Source organism: Pelodiscus sinensis, chromosome 26 (genome assembly GCF_049634645.1).
Source record: "Pelodiscus sinensis isolate JC-2024 chromosome 26, ASM4963464v1, whole genome shotgun sequence".
Classification (NCBI taxonomy): domain Eukaryota; kingdom Metazoa; phylum Chordata; order Testudines; family Trionychidae; genus Pelodiscus; species Pelodiscus sinensis.
Genome location: NC_134736.1, coordinates 16,453,653 through 16,468,871, shown reverse-complemented (window position 1 = coordinate 16,468,871; position 15,219 = coordinate 16,453,653). Strand labels below are relative to the sequence as shown.

Sequence of the window (15,219 nt, the reverse complement as noted above, 5' to 3'; positions counted from 1 at the left end):
GCTCTTGTCCATTTCAAAAGCAGAATTGCAGCAGAAGCATCACAAGCAGAGACTGCTTCAGTCCCCACTGGCGTCGTTTCCTGCTGTGCCTCTACCTCCCCGCAGAGACAGTGCTAGGGAGACAGTGCTAGTGCTTTTAACCCAGCTGTCCCCAGCACTGGCTCCTGCTCCCCCCACTTGCTGCCTCTCTCTGAGAGGCAGCAAGGGGGGGAAGTGACTAGTCGCAGCACTACTCGCTTACATCCCTAACACAGACAAGAGCTCACATCAGCCTTCGCTCTGCTCTCTTGTGCACAGGCACCACAAGACTGACTTTGATGTCTCCAGCAGAATCCGGACTTTGCGCACCGAGAAAGTCTCCTATGGAAACTCTGGCCCCCCCACCCAGGTTACAGAGCCTGCAGGAGCCCCTCCTCAATCCCTTCCCATTCTGGGAAAACCTTCCAGTGTGTTTTAGGGATGTAAATGGATAACCTTACCGGGTAATGGTTAGCAGTAACCAGTTAACTGGTGCCTGGCCGAGCTGGAGTGACACGGTCAGCCAGTTAGGCATATAGTTTATCCGGTTAACATTTTAAATGGGATTTTACACCCCTAGTACGTTTATCTAGACTTCTCTTGATGGAACTACGGCTCCAGTTCAGCAAAGCACTTCAGCATGTTAGATAAGCCACATAATCGCCCCAGGTACATGTTACAAGTTTTGGTTTTATAACACCACAAAGCAAAATCCACCGCCCACATACACTACTGCACAGTTTTCAAAGGCTCATAACTCAGTGAAATCAAACAAAACAAAACAGAGCACTGCCACCTTCAGAGATACGTACAGGCTACATTTCACCTTTTGGACCCTATTATTTGCACTATAGAGTTGTTTAAAAGTTCTCTAGTATTCAAGTTTTTTTTAACAGTACATATACAAAAAACTGCTGAACAATTTCAGTTCCTCTTCCAGCTTTAGCTTACCTTGATTATTTTCAAACATTGAGAAAATTCTGCCAAACCAACAGTTTCAGAAAAGAAGCCACTTATGAGCCACTAAAAACAGGGAGCGAGCATGCAGACAGCTACGCAACTTTAACTAAAATGGCTGCAATTCATCTTAGATTTAAGGCTGCAATATTTTATATGTATACAACACGGTTCAACTCAGCAATTCTAACTTGCTTGACCAGTTGTTTAAAAACCCACTTATCAGCATAATGCAGCCATCTCTGGGGAGAAATACAGCAAGTGTAACAATATGCAGCACATAAGGTCCTTCCCTCCATTTTTCTTAACCAAAGTAATTTGCCTTGAAAGCACACTACAAACCTATTTGCTGCAGCCTTCCTGCCATCACCACCCCCAAGGATCTACTACTCATACCCAAAAGGCAAGTCAAGGTTTCTAGGCCTTAAAAGAGGTGGCATGAAAATTCCACCATGACACCCTCTGTGAAAAATACTATGGAAACCGACAACAAATGGTCTGGTAGCACTTTATAGACTAACAAAACATGTAATGGTATCATGAGCTTTCGTGGGCACAGCCCACTTCTTCAGATGACCGGAGTTAACAGACTAACTCGGCTACCCCCTGAAGCTATGGAAACCTAGCAACTCTATGTAGCATGTAGGGCTATGTCTACACAGCAGAGCTTAACTCGAAATAAGCTACATCAATTGCCTAGCTTCTTTCAAAATAGCTTATTTAGAAACTGGGAGCGTCTACACAGCACTTGTTTTGAAATCGAACACTCTTCCTCCAACTTCCCTTACTCCTCCTACAATGAGGGGTACAGGAGTTGCAGGAAGAAGTTCTCCAACTTGACATTATTTCAAAATAACTGCCTGTTTTGTAAATGCGGACCAAGTTATTTTGAAATAACACTAGTGTGGACGTACCCTTAGATGCTACAGTGATGAATGGTCTAGAACCGTGGTCACCAACCGGTAGATCTCAGGGGCTCTAAGAGTAGCTCTTGAGCCCTCTCTGAACTGCGCACCTGCGCAGTACATTTACATTAGATTTCCTCATGTAATGTAGGCGGGGCTTCAAGGAAGGGGCGGGGCAGTAGATCTTCGCCTGTTCTGAGATTTAAAAAGTGATCTTGGGTGTAAAAAGGTTGGAGACCACTGGTCTAGAAATACCTTAAAAGCGCCCCCTAGATGTATTGCAGAATCCAGGAGTGACCAAACATAATTACTTGGGGGAACTTTGACCAGGACTCTCCCATGAATGCTCTGCTCTTGTGAGAAGTCTTGCAGGATCTTTATTGTCCTAAAGTAGATTGTGGCTCAGTTTTAAAGACTCAGCCAAAACATCTCCTCCACAGGCCCAGTGCCCCCTAAACTATGCTAGGACATTGGATCAGGCGTTAGTGAATACCACCTACTGAATCCAACACCTCTCTTCCCTTGGCATTAGGGTTTTCACGGATATCTTCCATCCAAGTAGTAACAAAAACCAGTGCTGTTTAACTCAAGGGATCAGAAATCACTGTCTGACCTACTTACAGATGCGTCAGGTCTATTTTGGAAGGGAAGCCTTGATCACATTAGGGGGGCATTATCAAGTTATTCTTTATGCTCATAGTTTGCATCATTTCTTACCTTCTGCTACCACGGGTGTGGCTGTGGGAGGTGATGAAGCAGAGTGAAAGTGAGGAGCTTGGAAGTCCCACAAGAGACTCAAAACCTTATCAAAACATGTGCTCTCTCTCCAATCCCGATTGTTAGCAACCCCTGATTCAAGTGAAGTATTGACCTAGTACAATATGAATTCCACTGCATTGCTGAACTAAGCCTGGGACAATCCCATTTTCAATGCTGTGTATTTTGGCTTCCTATTCAGAGATTTCTACCTTATTATGTTTCATTGCTAATGGTCAGTTGCTAGCAATCTTGCTTTTATGCCTGCCTGGCAGCTCACTTACTTTCATGCCTTTGTTTGGGAATATCCTTCTCTAATGACCTGACAGCACAAAATGGACACAACTCGCCCTGTCAAAGAGAATCCCTTGAAAAATCTTCACTTAGAACATTTAACACTGTGTGGTAGGACTGTCCTTAAAAAACACTTTTTTCCCCCAAAGGGGTTTACAATTTGTCCATCAAAATTTATTTCAGGTCAGCATTGGATACACAAAAAAACCTTCTACCTTAAAAAATAGATTAAAGATGTGGTTTAATTTGAAATACAAGCAAGAAACTGCAGACAGTATATGGTTTAAGAGGATTGATTGCTATAATACATTGACTATTAAGAGTCTACATATGGCTAACATCTACTGGGCAGAATAAGAACACAACTGTGTGTGTCACAAGCCCTACAGTGTCACAACTCACAGAGAATCTCTCTTTTGCCTCAAGCATTAGGGATTTGATGCTTTGCTGCAAAAGCTCTGGAGTTCTATGCCTTCTGTTCTATTAAATTCCAAGTGGCTGCAGCATACAGCAGAATGACAGCTGTGAAAGCCTTAGGACCTCACAAATGTGTTAACAGTATTTGGTGATGCTAGCTCTGGAAACAACAAAAAACCCTCTTTAGATTTTTGGCAGGAGTCCAGGTGGTGACCTATGCTCTGTTGCTCAAATGAGAGCAGCCTGACCAGATACCCTTTAGTTATTATTTAGCTTTTGCATTTAATACTGATGAACACAATTTAAAAATATGAAATCAGAGGAAGCCATCTGGACGAGTAATACAGGTAGGAGCTTCCTGAAATTACTCCCAGAGGAGGGAGTGTCCTTCGCTGAACCATTTAGCAACCCCACATTTCTGATCCAGACAGAGACTTAAGCTTTCTCAAAATTCAAGAAGGCCACATCTGTACAGGCCTGATGCAACACATTTTAAGGTCAGACTCCCATCTTTCCATCCCCTTCATTGTACTGGGGTTGTATTAGGTTGTTTTGGGGGTTGTATTGGGTCTTAAATAAAGGTGCAATAATAAGTGTTGTAACCTTTCATACAGTTTTAGTTGGCTTTATCAGGAAGAGATTTGTCAGCACAGATTCACCCGGTGCTGTCTTTCCGGGCCATGTAAGTGCTAACTAGATTTAGCACCTCTGCCAAATTGTCTGTGCAAAGGAAGAAGATATCTATGTCCTCCTCATCCACGCAAATAATTTAACTATGTACATCTCTCTCACAAACCTTTCTATGAAGCCAGGTTTCATCTCCAGACTGTAAATCTTGAAGTTCCTCAAGGGAGTATTATTCAGGAAGACGTCACCAATTAAGCCTACAAGAGCAATGAAAGTAATAAAAAGCTGAGAAGCAACTAAGCTGATGGATCTTCCTAGTTCAATAGAAGGAACAGCGGGATACGGAAAGTAGTCATGTTCTGCAATGGCGTTAGAGCGCATATGGTCCTATTGCTCATCCAGATTGAGCAGGGAATGTTGTTACACTTTGCCCTCTCCTCTCGCTCCTCTGTTTTTACTCACTGAGCTGGAAACCCCCTCCTAGCAGAAAGCCCTGCTGGCACACACAGCAGATTGAGTTTTTATTTGGCTGCCCATAGATGGATTTTTTTAAAGCAGCAGTTACTTCCCCAAGTCTCCAAAGAAAATGCAATATCCTGGTATCACTAATGCCTTGTACTGATCCAGTGCCTTTCATCCAAGGATCACAAAGCACCTCACAAACAAATTCAGCCTCATCCCCCTTACTGTGAGGTAGCTGAAATTATCCTCATTTGCAGGTGGGGGAAACTGGCACGGTATAAAGGTCACACAGAAGGGTTAGGGCAGAGCTGGGAACAGAACTCCTCTCTCCTGGCTTCACATCCAGACCAGTAACTACAAGATCATGGCTGAGAGTATCAAAGCAGTCCAGGGGATTAAGGCACACCTCTTCCACTAAAGAGAAGAAATAGTCTAATACCACTTTAAAAACTAACAAAACAAACTATGTGTTATTTTTAAAGTTTTTCCTGATACAGACTAACTCGGCTACCCCTCTGAAACAATTAAAGAGAAGGACGTGTGTGTCTAAATTCACTAGCCTGCTCCCAATGTTTTGGCCTCTTATAAAACACAACCCAGGAGAGCTCCCAGTCCATATCTCTACTGGCATAAACATTTTAATGCATTCCACTGAGCAGGGCACTGGAGATTATCTTGCGCACCAAATCTCAGAGCTGAAACAGGGATCAGAAAGAATTCCTTTCCCCCACGTATGTCGTCACACAATTGAACTTGGACAGAGAGGAGGGACACCCCACCTTCATATGGACCACTGACTATTGACAACTACTATAGGAATGGCAGGCTTTGTCACGGTTTTTAAGGTATGTCCATCCCCCATGACATGAGATATTTTCACCAACTGTCACATTTCACCACCAGCCTGGATAGGTTTGATCTTGTGGTCAAGAGGTGAACTACATCCTTTTATCAATCTCTCCCAAACCCACACTGTCTGCCTTTTACAGCCTGACTGTCAAGCCGCATAGCATCTGCCAGGCACAATGAAATTCTTTCATGCCTTCTTCATACCACTCAGTCCAATGCCCAGGATTTTAGCGTTCGATCGGGGCTGTTTGCTTCTGAGGGGCAGGAGTCATTTTTTAAAACGTCCTCAGTGTTTGAAGTCCTCGCTAAAGAAAGACTCAAAACAAGACCTTTATCTGAGTTCTCAGCCCCATGCACCATCTTGGAAGGAAAGAGACAAGGTAACCTACCTTTCCGCTGCTCATTCAGCATAAGTCCATAATTGACACGCCCGCAGTTCTCTACCAATAACCTGAGCTTCCTGAAGCCCTGTAAAGAATGGAGCAGCCTCTGCTGAATCAGTGCATAGCCAAGTATCAGGCTGGGCAATGAGAAACATCAGCTGGGCTCACTCCGGAGGCAGGAGTGGGGAGCTTGTACCAGTAGCTTTGGTAGCTGTTAACAGGACTACACATTTCAGGAGTACGGACATGCCACAGCTGCAAGCAACCAAATCACTGAGGAACACTCAACCTTCTCGTGAAACTGTAATATTTTGCTGCTACATTTTACATGGTTGAAATGGTATGTAGGGCCAGGAACAGCGTGTGTCTGACACCACATAGGCTTTGAATGCACAGTTCTACCCACGAATCATGATCCTGACCTCCAATATTCCCTCCCACTCACCCAATGCTAGTCCTCAATGCCATGCACAGCTCTGCCAATACACATCTAGTTGCCATGCTACTCACACAGCCACTCTGTACCAAACTGTTGGCTGGTTCTGTGATGCTGGCGAGCATGAGCTCAGAACACAAGTGAGATCATCCAACTCATTTCACTTGTGACCTAAGAGAAGTAGAAAGACTGAAGCATGTTTTGTGCCTCCAAGCAAACAGCCTACAGGTCCTCAGTCAGCACAGGCAGGATCCTCTATGGCCCACAGTTCCATCTGATGCCTTGTCTGCAGTTTGTGGGTGTGGCAGGAAAGAGATTAAATTTAGCGCATCAGCTGTTGCTCTGGAGTGAACCTGCTGAGTGGAGTTTTGTCAAAATATTTCCCCATCTCAAAAGGATAGCTTGGCATTTTAAGCCATTCTCTACTCCAACTGTGGAGTCATTTCTGATTTGAGCACAACAGCCGCTCTGTGTCTCATGCTGCTGCATCACTGCTTTGAATGGAGCTGGCAGCAAACACACTTCTGGGCTCTGCATTTATGGTGGTGGTTTGAGCTGCGATTTTATTACCCACATTTTATTACTCTTCTGAGTGGTCTCACAGTACTCGCCTGTCCTTCAGGAACAGACAGCTCCACGGTGTTGTAATCAAGGTATCCAATGAACAGAGTGTTCACAAACACCTGCAGGAGAAGCAACAGCAGACAGTTCTTTCAGAATACAGGTGAACTAGACAATGGATCAGGGCCATATCAGGGAGAGGGGAAGCATTGTCCAACGGGAACCAGGACTCTCAGGTGTTATTCCCAGCTCTGCCACTGACTCATTCCCCAGTGTCGGGCAAATCAAGGCATTTCTAAAAACGCAGTGATTTCCTACCATTACCATTGGAGGATACATTTGAGCTGATGTTACAGGAGTTTAAAAAGACTTGAACCTTGAGCCTGGGATTGAGAGGGGATGTAAGCTGGGCTTTGGCAATGAATAGCACAAGGGAATCATAATTCCGCTCAGGGAAAGCCTATCACCTTGACAGATTTCAGAGGGGCAGTCGTTAGTCTGTTTCAGCAAAAATCAAGGAGTCTGGAGGCACCTTAAAGACTAACTGATCTGTTAGGGCATAAGCTTTCACGAGATACACTTACTTCCTCAGGTGCTTGTGCTTGAAGTGAAAAGAGGCAGGAGAAGGAAATGGGAGAATATTATCAGTACTAATTAAATCGGGGGGGGGGAGGGGAGAGGAGAGGATGATGTGACTTCTCATTTCTGTTGGAGATGAGCCACATCCACCCTGATTTAATTAGCACTGGTTACTCTCCCATCACTGTATCCCTGCCTTTCTTTCGCTTCAAGCATCTGAGGAAGTGAGTTGGCTCTCACAAAAGCTTATGTCCTAATACATTTGTTAGTCTTTAAGGTGTCACTGGACTCCTTGTTGCTTTTCCCAGCACCTTGGTTTGCAGCTGGCCTATTTCATGCCAACAACCACAGCCAAGCTATTTGACTTTCTGTAGCGCTAGAATTACAATGGCTCCGTATTCTTTACCTGTGCTCGATCCCGGATGTGGTCCCTGGAATGCAGCTGTCCTCCGCCAGTTATGACCGTTTCGTAGAGAGTGTACCCATAGGCCTGCCCATTGCCATCATTCACTGGCAGGTTCTCCATGTTAACTGGGAACTCTGACCTAATGGGCTGCGAAGGAAGAAAAAGTAACTAGAAGAATCCTTTCTAAGGAGACAGGCTGCACATAGGCAGCGTCATTCAGCCCAGTAGCTACTGTGTCCCACAAACAAACATCTACACAAATCCTCAGCAAAAGCTGTCTCTTCAAGGGCTCCTGGGGTACAAAACACTTTCAAATAAGTGAGGAATTTAAACCCTGTGAGCACCATCCCTCTGGGTGGATGTCTAAGTCTTCATCAGATATAGCTGTTCAATTATGGCTACTTCATGGCTTCCCTCGACAACCTGCCCCACTGCCTAAGGTTCTGAAAGCTTCTTCCATGCTGCGACTTAGACTCAGACTCATTACTTCTTGTTTGGGCCTGCCTGAACAATTAGAGTAACTGATCTCTGCTTTCCTAACACAGGAGGTAGTTTGGGTGTAATTGCTAGGGGCAGGGATCAGGACTCCTGTATGCTATTCCCGTCTCTCTTACTCTGTGACCTTGTGTTAAATTATTGACCCATCCTGTGAACAGGAAAATATCATTATCTCCATTTTACACTCCAAGGGACTAAGGACAGCAGAGAGTTTTGCAAAGCTCTCAAGTTCCCAGATGGAAGGACCTACAATGAGTGTGGAGTATTTGTAATTGAGGGGTGACAATTTGCAATACTAAGCATCCCAGATGCCAAATCCAGGCAGCCCAACGTTTTCCTTCTGGGTAAATAAATAGGAGTCCCTTATAGCATACTGAGCTGAGGTCTCTCTCATAAGACCTTAAAACACCGGTCCTCTCCCTGTGACATTAAAGATCACGTAGCACTTCAGAGAGAAATGGCTCTAGTATCCTTGGCCAGAACATACTATTTTCCTCCCCATCCTGTGCGTCACATGGTACACAAATGATTTGACTTCCTCCACCCCAGAGGTGGCTGCCTTTCACTGTGTCTCTATATACAAAGCTTGTGAAGCACCTTGAGGTCCTTCAGAATAGGATTATATTCTTTCATAGTGCAGTGGGTTTCTTTGCATCATCCTCTTAGCACACACTCCATTTCTAACGCCGGTACCTACCTCTACAATATAGGGCAGCGCTTCCCAAAGAGAGAGATACTGTGGCAGCTGGACTGTGCCATATGATGCTTTGCCTGTGACCACAGGAGGGAGGGGCAGAGGCTGCCCTGCAGTGCAGAAACAAGACATGTGTTATATTTTAGTTCTGCTAAACAGATGATACAGGAGGCGACAAGAGGGTTTAGGAGCTTCCCTGATTCTACCTCTTGACCACAGCTTTGCGCCTCTAGAAATATCTTTAATAAGCCTCCCAATGGGATCAAACCAAGTACTGCATCCACCTCAAAGAGAACTCACACAAAACTGAAGGCTGGGCCAAGGTTAGTGTATTTATCCACCTGTCGAACTCCAGAGAGAAGAAAATGCAAACAGGATCTGTACAACAAAAGCACCTCCCCAAATTTGCATTTATTTTAAGTTCGCTGTCATGACACATTTCCCCTGCATGCAGAGACTGTTAAAGGCATGCATCTTTCCTGCTGCTGGGAAGTCAGCTGAAAAGCCATTTCTGTAACAAGCTGCTTTACATCCCTAGGCCTCCCACGCTTCAGAAAGTAATTCCAGCTAATCACTGGGACAGATCCATGAGGGGAGCGGCAGGGATCCAGCGGAGACCCTTGGTGGCCAATTTGAAAGCTTCTCTGGTATAGCACATGCCAGCATTTAAGGGGTAGAGAAGCAGCTCGAAGGTTTGTCATCACCTATAATCTTGCTGAAGAGTTGACGGAGTTTGAAGAATTTGGATGTATAGTCGCCAGCTTCCGTCAGCACAGCATCGTAATCTGGAAAACAAACAGGTGCCTGTTACAGAGCATCAGCAGCTTCAGGAAAATACTCAAGACACATTTTCATCTGTAAAAGTGCAGCAAGAGGTCAGAGCCAACAGGGTAATATTCCTATCTTAGGCCTTGCTGACACGAAGGCAATTTGTATCGGTATAGCTACTCTGATTAACTACCACCAGCACAGAGTTCCTTAATGCAGACGGGGCCTGAGACACTGTCCCATTGTGTGGAGAGACAGCTACTTAATGTAGAGGAGTTCTGAAGGTGGGCGTAAAATAAAAGTGAAGAGAAAGAGCTTGATCCCATACCTGCTGGTGGTACGGTCAAATTCTGACCCACACATTCACTTCTACCATGCTCTACTGAAGTCAAGGGCAACAATGCATGAAATCTGAGGACACAATAGAGTCCTTAACCAGTACCCCTCCACTCCCACATCCCAGTACCACCTATTCTGCCATTATAGGTTTTCCCTACCGCATATAAGTGACAAATAAAATACATTCCTAACTGTTATTGTAAGCCAAAGCTAAGGAGAAGAAATATGGACACATAACTCTGCACTTCCAATTACAGATTCAAATAGCAGCAAGCTCCATTCAGTCCTTCCTGTATCTAACACAAATAGTTTGAGGATAGTACCAGGCAGTAAAGGGATGAGGCCCCCTCACTGCTTTGCATTGTCCCAAACACCTTTCCTAAGAGCACAGAGATGCCTTAGCAAGAGTGTCCTCTTTCCCCTCACTGCCGTAACTGTGTTGCCTGCTGGCTCTCCTCCCTGTTGTTGGCTGCACATTCCGAGGGTCCCATTCTGCATCTCTCCTTAACTGCATGTAGAATAAAGTCAAAAGTTCTGGTGCAAGACCTTTGGGATGAAAATTGCTGTAAGACGCTATTTAGATTTTTAGCAGTCAAAGCCAAACCACCGCCTACGTTGGTAACAAAAGTCTCTGGTCTTCCCTTAGTCATTGATTGAAAGAGAAGGGAGACACTATGAAGCAAACAGTGCCACTTGATGTTAACTATGTGTCTTTACCGCAGTGGTTTCTGACTCAATTATTAGCGAAGGGTTTCCCCAAACACTAGAATAAAACTGGAAATATGCAGTGTTAAAAGAAACCCTCTGTCACAGGCACACCATCTTCCCAGATGAGCAGAGATCAGGGGCTTTCTTCTCTTCTGTTTAGATGATGGTATTATGTTCATGCTATGTGCTCAGAGGCAGCACCTAGACCAGGGGTGGGTAATAATGTTTGAGGGGGGACACTCCAAGATTTTGGCAAGTGGTGAAGGGTTGCATTTTTCTATGGATGGGGTATGGGGTCTGGGACAGAGATTGGATCCAGAAGGGAGCTTGGGGTAGGGGACTGGGGTGCAGCAGGGGGAGTGGTGCCTGAGAGGGAGTTTGGATGAAGGAGGGGGTTATGATCTGGGGCAGGGGAATGGGGTCTGGGGTCCAGGAGGAGACATGGGTATGGGTGTAAGAGAGGATTCTGGCCTGGGGAAGGGGTACAGAAGGGGATGCAGGATCTGGGAGGGAGTTGTGACCTGGGGGATGATAGTGCAGGGGGTTTGGGAGGTGACCTGGGGCAGGGAGTTGGCATGCGGGAGGGGATGGTGCTCCAGATGCAGGCTCTGGTTGGGAGGCACTTATATAGGTGGCTCCTAGCCAGCAGCCCAGTGGTACTCTCAGAGGCAGGTCCCCTCCCTGTCTGCCGCAGTCCCAGAGATCAGAGCAGCTGGCTGCCTCGTGTGCCTCTCTGTACTGCACAAGCTGGGGGAGGAGGGAGGTTTCAAGCACTGTTTCCATGCCTAGCACAATCTCTCCGCTCCTACTGGCCACTTCCCATTGGCTGCCCCTACCCCCAGCACAATTTTTCAGCTCCCATTGACTAGAGATGGCTGCCCCTGCATCCAGCACCAATGGGAAGTAGCCAATGGCAGCTGAAAGATTGAGCTGGGGGTAGGGGCAGTGCGTGACTCTTCCCTCTTTCACCTCCCACGCAGAGAGGCAGATGGAGCCTTGGAGCGGCTCCTTACCAGACAGTGTTTTTGTGAGGTGGCTGCAGGCTGGACTGAAAGGCTTGGAGGGCCACATCTTGCCCGCCCCGACCTAGCTCTTTCAAGAAAGTGATGCACATAGAGCTTTTCATCAGCTGCAGCTGGCCCAAAGATCATGCCCTTGGCTGCTGGCTTGCAATTGGCATGCAAGGCAGTGAATGAAAACTCACCATAACTTGTGACATCTGGCTTGTACTCATCAAAATCCAAAGCACCATTCATGAAGCCAAAGTTGGTGCCCCCATGGAACATATAGAGATTGATGGATGCTCCCATTTTGAGGACTTCTTCCACTGAATTCACCACATCTGTAAAGGAAAGAAGATGCCCAACAAGGATTTCAGGCAACACAAATCGAGAAGCTAGTGTAACAGAGTATGGACTAAACACGCCAACAGTCCAAGAATTTCAAATTGAGCATTTTGTTTACAATCACCCCCCTCTCCCAATGCTTTGATGAGCTCCATTTATGCCTGGGGTAACTCCAGTTACTTACAACTGCCTAAACATAGGGCAGCCTTGCCATTTGAAATGTTCTGCAGGAATAATTCGCACACACACTGTTCAAGAGAGGCTGCATTTCCAACTCATTGACCTTAGTGGGAATTCTGCCTAGGCAAGGACTTGATCTACCATATTGATGACACAGCTGCACAGGGAGGAGACATTTTTTTTTAAATGCAATCTGTCATGACCAAATTATTTAAGTTTCCATTATTTTTTAAGATACATTCATTACCTTGCTTCTTAATGTATGAACTGAAATGGGACACAACCTTTTGGGAAGCAGTAGGTTTGCATGAGGTTTATGTTGACTGAATTACCCACAAAAAGGAAACCAATGTTGGCATGAAAACCAATTTGCTATGCATGTAATGTAATGACAGAACTACCACACAATCCTTGTGTCATTTTTACTACTTCTATAGCATACGTATACAGAATAAAGTCACTTAAAATTGGCATAAGATAGGCAGCAAGGCACTGGGTTAGTTGCCAGGAGATCTGGGTCCTATTCCTGAATCTGCTCCCGCCTCCTTCTGCAGGCCTGCCTGCAGGAATGTGTGTGGAGGTAGGGGGCGCTTTTTTTGTAAATGTGGACCGCAATGTTTTAAAATGTAGAGGAGCTCCAAACAGTCATGCAATGGGTGTGCATAGGAAAGGTTAATGAAAAATGTGATGGAAACTGATTGGTAAAATCATTTTCTTCTAACATATTTATACAGTACTAAAGGTTTTATAGAAATTACCTTCTGGGATCATGGCGGGCAGCACGGCCGCCACGGCCCCTCGCTCCCTCAGCCTCCTCTGCCTGCTGCTCTACCTGTTTGGCGAGGCCAGCGTGGGGCTTCCAGCCTCCGGGGCAGAGCCTGGGCCGTTCCTCACGGGTGGGGGCATCATTCCCCCGGCCCTGCTATGCTGCCACCAGCGCTGCACACACAACCCCCCATAACACAGCACTCTCCCATCCCCCTAACAGAGTGGTCCTCACATTTTTTGGCCCATGGCCCACCTGGCTCAAAGCAAACCTTTCTGTGGTCCACCAGTTGCTAATGGAAACTCACCGTTAATTACATAACGACAGTCAAGCCATTATGCTAGAGCTACAGCTAGGGAGAATGGTTTCATTTAACCAGTAAGAAAGGAAATGTTAATTTAAATTATTAAACAGCACTTAAACTCTCTCATGGTAGTTTATCAAACTTCATTTTAAATAAAGTAAATAATTAATTTATGTCCAATACAAAAGGTTCCCATGTTTTATTTAGAGGAGGGGTGGGGAAACTTTTTTGGGTCTGGGGCCCCACTGACCCATAGAAAAATCAGTTAGGGACCACCCAAGTGAGAAGCAAAAAAAACCCAAACGAACAAAACCTCCAAACCCCCCCAACCCTCACTGATGTGGCCCCCAACTGAGACACTTGGCTCCTCTGGCACTCCAGCTCCAATGGGGGTGGGAGAGGGATTGGGTGGATTGAGGTTCAGGGCTTTCCTTAGGCCAGGTTTCACTTCTGGGGCTCCAGAGTTGGTGAATTTTGTGGACCCCCCAAGGCTCTGGGTTTGGGACAAAAAAGGGGGTTCAGTGTGTGGGACAGGGCTGCCAGCGAGAGGAATGAGGGTGCACAATCTGGGTGAGAGGTGGAGTGCAGGAAGGGGTGAGGGTGTAAGGTCTGGATGGGAGGTAGGGTGCAGGACCAGGCTGGGAGCAGGGTGTCTGGCCTGGGGATGGGGGCAAGAGCAAGGGAAGATGCAGCACATGGCTAGAAGGGAAAGTGCAGGAGAAAGGGTAGGTGTAGAGTATCTGGCCAGGGGAGAGGGTGCAGAAGCAGGTTCGGGGTGTGGAGTCTCAGCATGTGGGAGAGGTCCAAGGGGACTGGGGTCTGAGCATGAGGAGGTGGGGGCACTTGTCTTTAGGTCCCATGCTGCTCCCAGGCACCACCTCCTGCTGCTCCTATTGGCCAGATTCTGGCCAATGGGAGCAGTAGGGAAAACCTCCAGGCAGCGCGTCCACATGCTGCTGTTCCCCCAGCCGGGGAGGGAGAGTGCTTCTTCCCCCGTGAGCTGGATCACACAGCAAGGCTCAGGGCTTTGTCTCCTCCCACACCCCACCAGGAAGCCTGCATTTGCGCTCCAACCTTGTGGAGTTAGGGGGCGAGGGTGAGGCTGCAGTGCCAGCATGGGCTCCCCACTGTGGGGAAGTGGGGGGGCTGAGCTTGAGCCGCGCCCAGACGGTGGCCGTAGAGCCTCCTCTCACTTACTTGGGGGACCAGGGGAGGTGCATTAGCACCCTTTGCTCTCCCCTGCTTATGGGCCTGTTCTGTGACCTAGGCTAAGTCACTTCACCGCTCTGTGCCTCAGTTCCCCATCTATAAAATGAAGCTAATATGATTTCCTTAGCCACATGGGTGTTAGAAGGATATATTCATTAATGGTAGGGAGACACTCAGATTCTGTGGTGATAGGAGCCACATAAGTATGTAGATCATTAAAACAAAGCCATTTGACTCCCGTTCATTTTAGAGCAGGTTGTGGTATTAAGTACCATGCAAAACTGAAAATTTAGCCAAGATGGTCTCAGAGTGGTCATTTTCACCAGTCCAGTATCAATTATTTTTGCCAACCTACAATACTGAGGTTCTTTCAAAACATCTTTCAACTTGGAATCTCACAGTGCATTGGGCCTGCTTCAATGTACATTCAAGTCAATGGAGAATCCTTCCTTCCTCTCCCCCCCCCCTCCCGACATCAGTGAACAATAATTTTTCTGTGACAGCCTGCACCCCTGAAAAGGCATAGAGACAGGAAAGGATGGAGGAGGTGAAAATAAAGCCCAGAACTCCTTCCTAATTCTTCTACAATCCACATAACTATCAGTTCTTCACCTTATTCATTAGCTCGTATGTCATATTCACATCCCCTACTCACTCTCTCTCTTCAGACTGGTAAGGTCTTTAGGGCAGAGATGGTCTCTTTTCTGTGTTTGTACAGCGCCTAGCACAGCAAGCAGGCATGACCCAGCTGAGGCCT

The 15,219-nt window shown here is 46.4% G+C and overlaps 1 protein-coding gene across 4 annotated transcripts in view; it reads right to left on the bottom strand.

Annotated features, from left to right (window-relative positions):
* The window catches only part of LOC102448929 (beta-galactosidase-1-like protein 2), a 52,947-nt gene that overhangs the window by 4,672 nt on the left and 33,056 nt on the right, over nt 1–15,219 (bottom strand). For all 4 annotated transcript variants that reach the window (XM_075909377.1, XM_075909381.1, XM_075909378.1 and 1 more), the window contains 7 exons: nt 11,862–11,999; nt 9,547–9,627; nt 8,846–8,952; nt 7,651–7,797; nt 6,716–6,787; nt 5,675–5,753; nt 4,144–4,231 (listed from right to left, as the gene is read on the bottom strand). In XM_075909377.1, the coding sequence (XP_075765492.1) occupies nt 4,144–4,231; nt 5,675–5,753; nt 6,716–6,787; nt 7,651–7,797; nt 8,846–8,952; nt 9,547–9,627; nt 11,862–11,999 (712 nt within the window). The remainder of the gene's footprint in view (nt 1–4,143; nt 4,232–5,674; nt 5,754–6,715; nt 6,788–7,650; nt 7,798–8,845; nt 8,953–9,546; nt 9,628–11,861; nt 12,000–15,219) is intronic.